Source organism: Pygoscelis adeliae, unplaced genomic scaffold (assembly GCF_000699105.1).
Source record: "Pygoscelis adeliae isolate BGI_AS28 unplaced genomic scaffold, ASM69910v1 Scaffold117, whole genome shotgun sequence".
NCBI lineage: Eukaryota > Metazoa > Chordata > Aves > Sphenisciformes > Spheniscidae > Pygoscelis > Pygoscelis adeliae.
In genome coordinates this window covers 3,959,429-3,966,638 of record NW_008825270.1, presented here as the reverse complement: position 1 = coordinate 3,966,638, position 7,210 = coordinate 3,959,429, and the positions used below count along the sequence as shown (strand labels likewise).

Below are 7,210 nucleotides of genomic sequence, written 5' to 3'. Positions count from 1 at the left end.
CCAGACTAGGATTGCTTAAGGGAGATGCCCACTACTGTCCCAGAGGAGACTGTGCACACACCTGGATATGGGTCTGGGACAATCCCAGCTGTGACTTATGACGCTGCTCTCCCTGCTGAAGTATTCCCTTGCCCAGCAGGCGTTTTCTCCGGCAAGATAGTGTCTCTGAAGATGATGTTGCTGCATTATCTGATGTTTCTTCTAGAGATAATTAAGGATGAGGAAGAGGATGCAGACATGGCTCTGTGTGTGTGTCTGACAATGAGTGTTTGGAACCACAACTGGACCCACTCAGTAGTAGCTTAATGAAGCCATTCCTTGGCTGAGACACTCACCGGTAGTCCTGCTGCCCTGTCTGTACCCTAGTGCATGTCCCTAGCACTGGAGAGAACCCCCCACCTGCATGAGAGAAAGGTTACACTTGTGCTATAGGGCAATAGGTGGAGATACGATCTCTCTGAACAGGGTGGCTTCTACCCTCAGGTTGAAATTGGGGTGGGGAACATTTATTACAGCAAGGGGATGTGAAACTCCTTATGCTAGAAAGCGTTTCCAGACACAGACAGGCTGCCTAGTACTAGTGACTGTAGTGTCACCGTACACTCCAGCTGACGGCCAGGAACCCAGGGTAGGGGGAATCAGTGACTGTCCTGGGCTGCTCACAACATCCTGAGCTGCTGGTATCTGTGGCGAGTAGCCGTGGGGCAAGTGAGTGGTCACATGCTCAGGTTGAACCTTGGCTCAGTCTTTGTGACTGGCTTTACCCCTGCCCTGTGTAACAGGGATCAGACCAGTTCCGCGCGGGCCTGGACTCTGCTGGCTGCCTTTTGGCAGGGAAGTGGCTCCTCTGCCAGTGGAATTAGAAGGGGAAACCGCAGGGTTTTAATGTCCACTGGGTTTGTTTTTTCTTAACACAGATTACTTTAATTTCCCTTAAAAAGAAAACCTCTTAATCATTTTAGCAATACACAGACAATCACAGCTTTATTAAATTCTCAGTCATTGCCAACAGTATTTCAGAGCTTTTTTCCACAAAGCTCATCTACTGAAATCACTATCCCTCCTTCAGGTGTAAGAACCTAAATCACCTGAAACTGCCTTTTCATCACCCTGTGGAACACTTTAATCCCACCTGAAATTCCTCTCCAAAAAAAAAGGGCTAGGATGTTGGTTCTCACCAACAGTAGATTCTGGTTTTGCAGTATTATTTCCTCCATTTTGTTTTGTAGGGGCTCAGGAATAACAACTGCCAAACATTTTTCTCTAGAACTGCATTTTTAACAATATTTCAGAAGGACGACTTCTTTTATAATGTGTTGATAGCAACACTTGACTGCTGAGAGTAACTAGAACAATGTATCAGAAGCTGAACCTGCCTTGCAGCGTCTGAAGAACCAAAAAAATGTCTCTTCTAAAGCAGACTCAAAATTGCTGTGTTCAGAGGCATTTGCACAGCCACTGTGGATAAAGAAGCAATCTTCAGTGGAATTAAAGTTTCTCTACCATCAAGAAGTGACTGATGCTTCATCAGATAGTATAAATACAAACACGGCTTTGAGCGAATTCTCTCAAATTAAGTCTTTTTGGTGCCTCCTTTAACAAAAGAAAAGAAATTAATAATTTGTCAATTGCTGTATAAATTTTACTCTGAGATTCAAATTCATTTCCCGCTGTTCTTTCCTAGAATTGTATTTCTATGAGAAAAATTCCAAGGTTCCTAGTGTTACAGGGAAAGTATTTGCTTTTTTCAGACCGAAACATACAAGTATTAAACACCCAGGTCAGTCATATGTTTAACTATCTGTCTATCCTACAAGAGTAAAATAGCAGCCTATTTTGTTCTCAGATCTGTTACAGTCTTGTCTTGGTCAAGAGGATGTCATTTTAAAAGTGTGATTGCAGGCAAAGGCTATGAAATGAACCCTCCAGGAGCTCTGCCCCTCTTACAGCTCTCTGTCCTCCTTATGAGATCAGAAGAGGAGAGTTTAGCTTCTTGCCTGACAAAAAATTTCTTCCCTGAAGAACTGAAGATGTGCATGAACTCTGGCAGCATTATCTAGTCCACCTCTTGTCCTGTAATAGGCTTAACCATGTCTGTGGACTAAAAATGGCTTGTGGATAAACAAGCACCCTTAGCTGTCCCTTGCCTACCAGAACTGTACAAGGAAAACTGCAATAGGAAGTACCAGTCCTTTACTGGCAACAGTTTTGTCTTGTCCATCTTTCTTGGATTTAAGGATATAACAGGATTGTTAAGTAGATGTCATTTTTGGAAGCTTGAATGTTAGGTTAGGAAAAGAGTCTGTACCTAAGACCTTTTCATGCTCAAGACTGTGAAGATCATAAAATGAATTTGTAAAGTTTGGAGCTGGTCTCTTCAGCCAACTAACTAAACCTATGATGATGTCCGTGGTGTACTTAAGAGATACCCCTGTGGCTGAATGAACGGGGCTAAGAAGTAAGACCACATTGATAGTGTATATGGCTGGAAGGAACTACTGGAAAATAGAAATGGAAACTTTTTTTATGAAGCTTTTTATTCAATTGTTAAATAGGAAGAGGTAATAACTTAATTGTGCAGACAAAAGGAGGAGCACATTGGATGTATAGAATTCATACATTTATATGGCTTGGGGAATAAACTTTCTCAGGAAGATGAAAACTTTGATTCTTAGTAGAATTAAATTTCACACTGATCCAAGCCAAGATAGGAGCAAAGTAGGAAACACATAATTTCAATATTCACAGAATAGGTTCTTCTTCATTAAGTCAGTTGTGGATGTTAGGTTTTCTTTGGGTCCTCACTGTAAGTGAAATGAGAGAATATTTAGCTTTCAGAGCTCTCTGAACAAACTGTAGTATCTCTAAAATATGTAAATGTTAAATCATATTTTATTTGACAACTAGGATTGTTTTATAGTTGTTGACACATCAAAGTGGGGTGGGGAGTTTTCTTATTCTTCTTTCCTTCCGTAGCTACAATGGACAGAAATAAATAGTACATAGAGACAAGGCAAAATTTCTGTTTTGGTTTGGGTATACAGTTAAGTTACTGAATTTCAGTGGATTTATGCAAACTCTGTGTGCTTGTTCTTATCCCATGGCAAATACAAGGTCATATGACACAGCTGAGCTTTCTTTCATACTAAGGCAAGCTGCACTACTGTACAGTTGCTGTGGGCTACAGAGGCATTTCACATACACACAGGCATTTCTTTATTCCAGCTGATACATGCTAACCTGGAAGCCTGTGGTAACTTAATTGTATAGTTGTGACCTTAGTTCTTAATTAAATGGGACAGAAGAAAATGTGTTTTAGGTGCATACATTCCAGGGATCCTGACCATGGAAATACTGCCTCTCTTCTTGCCAGGGGGCTGGGTGACCTGGTTCACCATAGACCTGTCTTGCCCTCTGAACTGTATGATTAAAAACTGCATCTTTTTCAGAGGAGCAATATATTTAAATACTGCATTATGATTTATTCTCTTTCTACTGTGCTAGTAACACTAGCAGTAACATTAAATTGACGTTACCCTTAATGGCATATGCTTTGGAATGGCATATATCTGAAAGGCAAGGCAAACAGCAAATCACCTGGCTAACACCACTTGTCCTGAGCGTGGCCCCATCTGCCTGAATGAGTAAATGGTACCAGTGTAGGACTGATCCATTATATCAAAAGCAAGGTAGGAAGTGATGGCTCTTGTAGAGAGCAATTCCTCAAACAATGTTTTTCCGCTGTGAAGAGGAAGGTTGATTTGACACAGATTGTTTTTCTTAGCCATTCTCCTTGTTCTCAGACCTACCAGAAGTAAAGATGGCTTGGAAACCAGAAGCTGTATCAGCACGATCTGTGACAAACTCTACAAGCATAAGATTACTAGAAGCAACTACGTCATTGGGTATCTTTGATCCACAGGTCTTGTCCATTAGAACTGCAGAAGACTTGCTGGATCCATCATAAATTTTAACATAGTCACCCTGACAGCCTCTGGTTGTCTGCAGTTCAAAGGCTTGAAAATGCAGGGAAATCTGGAAGGGAAGAGTAAACCAGCCTTTAATATACATGTATGTGACTTCTTTCATGGAGCATCCTTTAAAACAGACAGTATCTAAGCTGTAGCCAAGCCCAAACTGGAACCGCGTACCCAGCCTTGCCTCTCATCCCCTGAAGTTGCAGGGTTCAGATCTAATGGGCCTGTGACTGAATGCTCCCATGCTCAGACTGCTTTGTTTTGATTTTACAAACCTGAAACCCAGCATATGGAGGTTTTTCAAAATCACAACTCTGCAATTGTCTTTGCCCATACCTGGCTTAAGGATATGAAGAAGAAGTAGAGACTAGTCTGAAATCTCTCTCATGGAAAAGATATTATCTGGCAACTGGTATGCAGACAAAGCACAAAATGCTTAACATAGAAAGAAGTTGGTTCAGCCATATTCCAAGACCACTATTAACCTGTGATTACCTTTCTGGATCGGGTTCGGATGAGCCAGACACAGTTGGTGTTATCTGAGTAATTTCTTGGGTAGTTGGCAGATCTCAGTGACCCAGATACTGCATCGAGAATAGTGCTGCAGCGACCTGAGAAAGAAACAATGTTTGCTACAGAACCAGGCTTGCAGAAGCTTCCACTCATTTTCAATTACAATCTCTTCAGAATGAACTGGTCTCGATTTTCTGATCTGCCAGCATTCATTTCAGAGTACTGGTGCGTCTTGATTAAAATGAAGAATCATGTTGTCCTAATTTTCACATAATGAATAAGTATCTGCATCAAAATGGAAAGTGAAGTAGTGCTTGGAAAAAGCATTAGCTTTTATTGATTAGCTCCATAGTTTAGCAAGGGATCTCTTTCTGCACCTCTATAAAGAGCGTGAGAGGTTTCAGCTCACTGCAATTGGCGACATTGTTTTCCACTGAGGTGGGCAAGTCAAGTGATGTTAGAAGAGTCAAGTGCAAATATGATGTCTCTGCAATGCTTAAATTCTAAGCTTAGGAGGAGGACTTGGGCTTTCCTCTGTGCAAGAGGTAATACTTTATTCATCATGTTTTTTCCCTTTGACTGAATAAATTTCTCATTGTATGGGAGAATTTCTTCTAGCAGAGGTTAAAATTAAAGAGTTAAAAATACATACAAATTTAGAATGACAGCTTAAACGTTTGAAAACTGGACAAGGCATCATGAAACTGTTCCAGTTCAGAGGAGCCTATGACTGTTTTGGTTTGGTTCAGGTCTTAAATACAAACTGCAATGAAGAACAGGGATATCTGGCTCTTTGTGGGGTTTATAGTTGTCTCCTGAGCTGTAAGAAACCAAATTACTCCAGTGAAGCATACAATGTGGTGGGCAGTTAGGCCAGTTGCACAGCAGCCACTTAAGCCAATAGTGAATGTGTTCAATTTAAGTTGGAAGCAGAAAGCATTTTCTCACTAATCACAATGTGCCTCCAGCTTCACCTTTGCATTCTCTCCCAGAGTAACCCTAATGGGTTCCATGAAATTAGGAGAATAGTCTCACAGTCTTTGATGAGAAACTGCTGCCTTTGCAGTGTGCCCAAACATCTCTGTGAAGGATCTGAGTAGAAGATGAAAAGATGGTTTTGAGATACTTACTGCAATTGTAAAGTTTGTTGATTTTGGCCACGTCCAAGTTGCTCAGTCCCTGCCTCTGTCCAATAGGTACTGATCCATCAGGAATTGGTACAATAGTCGCTTTCCCAGTGGTATTAGTGAATGTGTATCTGCAAAAAAACATGAAAAATTATCTTTAAGTACAATTACTTCTTTCAGGATTTAATGGCATGCTTTGGAGGGAGAACAAGGATTGTACACAAGTTGTTGTGACTAACAGTGCTGTTCAAATAAATTTGATTAAGATGTCCAGCACTAAGTAGAATCAATCTCAAGATGCCCTCCTTTTCTCCCAAGCTAAGCTGTGAATAGATCCTTAATGGAAAGCTAAAGGATAATGAATTAATCTTAGGGAGTGGCTTGTCTGAACTGACTCACAGTGTTTTTCTCAGAAGGGGAAATGGGGAAACTGGTAGTTAGGAGAAAGTTATTATAGAAACTAATTCTAATGTAAGATTTGAGTTCCAACAAAAGCAATGCCATGCTGCTACTTACGGGCCGTAGTGCATTACTGAGGAATAGTCATATGGAAGACCCAGGTTATTGGAGTTTTCAAATTTCTTGAAGTCTGGTCTGTCAGCTGTAATATATTATATTGTACTTAGAGTATGCTACTTATCTACTCCCTTCAGGGAAGAAGGAAGAGCTGGGAACAGTAGGATGTATCTAACACCACTTTCTACATTGAGGAGTTCAGAGGTACTTACCCGGATTGATGTATTCCCACATGATCTTTACATGATTATCCCTGTCACTTCGAGAATGTTCATGCAAAAAGCCCAGAGCATGGTCCAGTTCATGTTGAATTATTCCTTTCCACATGCAGCCTGCTTTCATCACAGAGACAGTCTGTCCACCTCCTACTTTCCCATAGTTGGACCAGCAGCTGAGAGAGGCATTGAACACCAACAGAATACTTATGGGATTTTTATTGTCAGGCAGGCAAAGGGAAAGTACACAGAACCTTGCTTCACACACATCTTGTGGGAGTGGAAGGTTCCTTCCTGTCCACTGTGATAGAGTCTACAGAAGGGCAAAACTGACCATGGCATAGAAAACAAACAGTGTGATCGTTGCTAAAACTTTCTGGAAGACCTTAATTAGCACGGAGGCTCCTGCATTCTGACTTTCTGTACACAGTGACTTTAACTCCTTAGAAATAACATTTTTCTTCCAAAATACTGAACATTGTATCAGAGCTGGAGCTAAGATGAATAGCACTTTCAAGTTAATGGGTGTTGAACAATTGGTGTGGTTGACACGCTGGAGGGAAGGGATGCCATCCAGAGGGACCTTGACAGGCTTGACAGGTGGGCCCGTGCGAAACCTCACGAAGTTCAACAAGGCCAAGTGCGAGGTCCTGCATATGGGTCGGGACAATCCCAAGCATAAATACAGGCTAGGCGGAGAGCAGCCCTGAGGAGAAGGACTTGTGTGTGTTGGTTGATGAGAAACTCAACATGACCTGGCAATGTGTGCTTGCAGCCCAGAAAGCCAGCTGTATCCCGGGCTGCATCAAAAGAAGCATGACCAGCAGGTCAAGGGAGGTGATTCTCCCCCTCTACTCCACTC

At 41.7% G+C, this 7,210-nt stretch overlaps 1 protein-coding gene across 1 annotated transcript in view; it reads right to left on the bottom strand.

Annotated features, from left to right (window-relative positions):
- Positions 1–2,519: 2,519 nt before the first annotated feature.
- The window catches only part of ASTL (astacin-like metallo-endopeptidase (M12 family)), a 12,015-nt gene continuing 7,324 nt past the window's right edge, over positions 2,520–7,210 (bottom strand). The window contains exons 8-13 of the mRNA XM_009329694.1: positions 6,346–6,524; positions 6,134–6,218; positions 5,621–5,748; positions 4,473–4,588; positions 3,810–4,035; positions 2,520–2,804 (exon numbers count right to left, since the gene is read on the bottom strand). Of these exons, the coding sequence (XP_009327969.1) occupies positions 2,770–2,804; positions 3,810–4,035; positions 4,473–4,588; positions 5,621–5,748; positions 6,134–6,218; positions 6,346–6,524 (769 nt within the window). The 3' untranslated portion in view covers positions 2,520–2,769. The remainder of the gene's footprint in view (positions 2,805–3,809; positions 4,036–4,472; positions 4,589–5,620; positions 5,749–6,133; positions 6,219–6,345; positions 6,525–7,210) is intronic.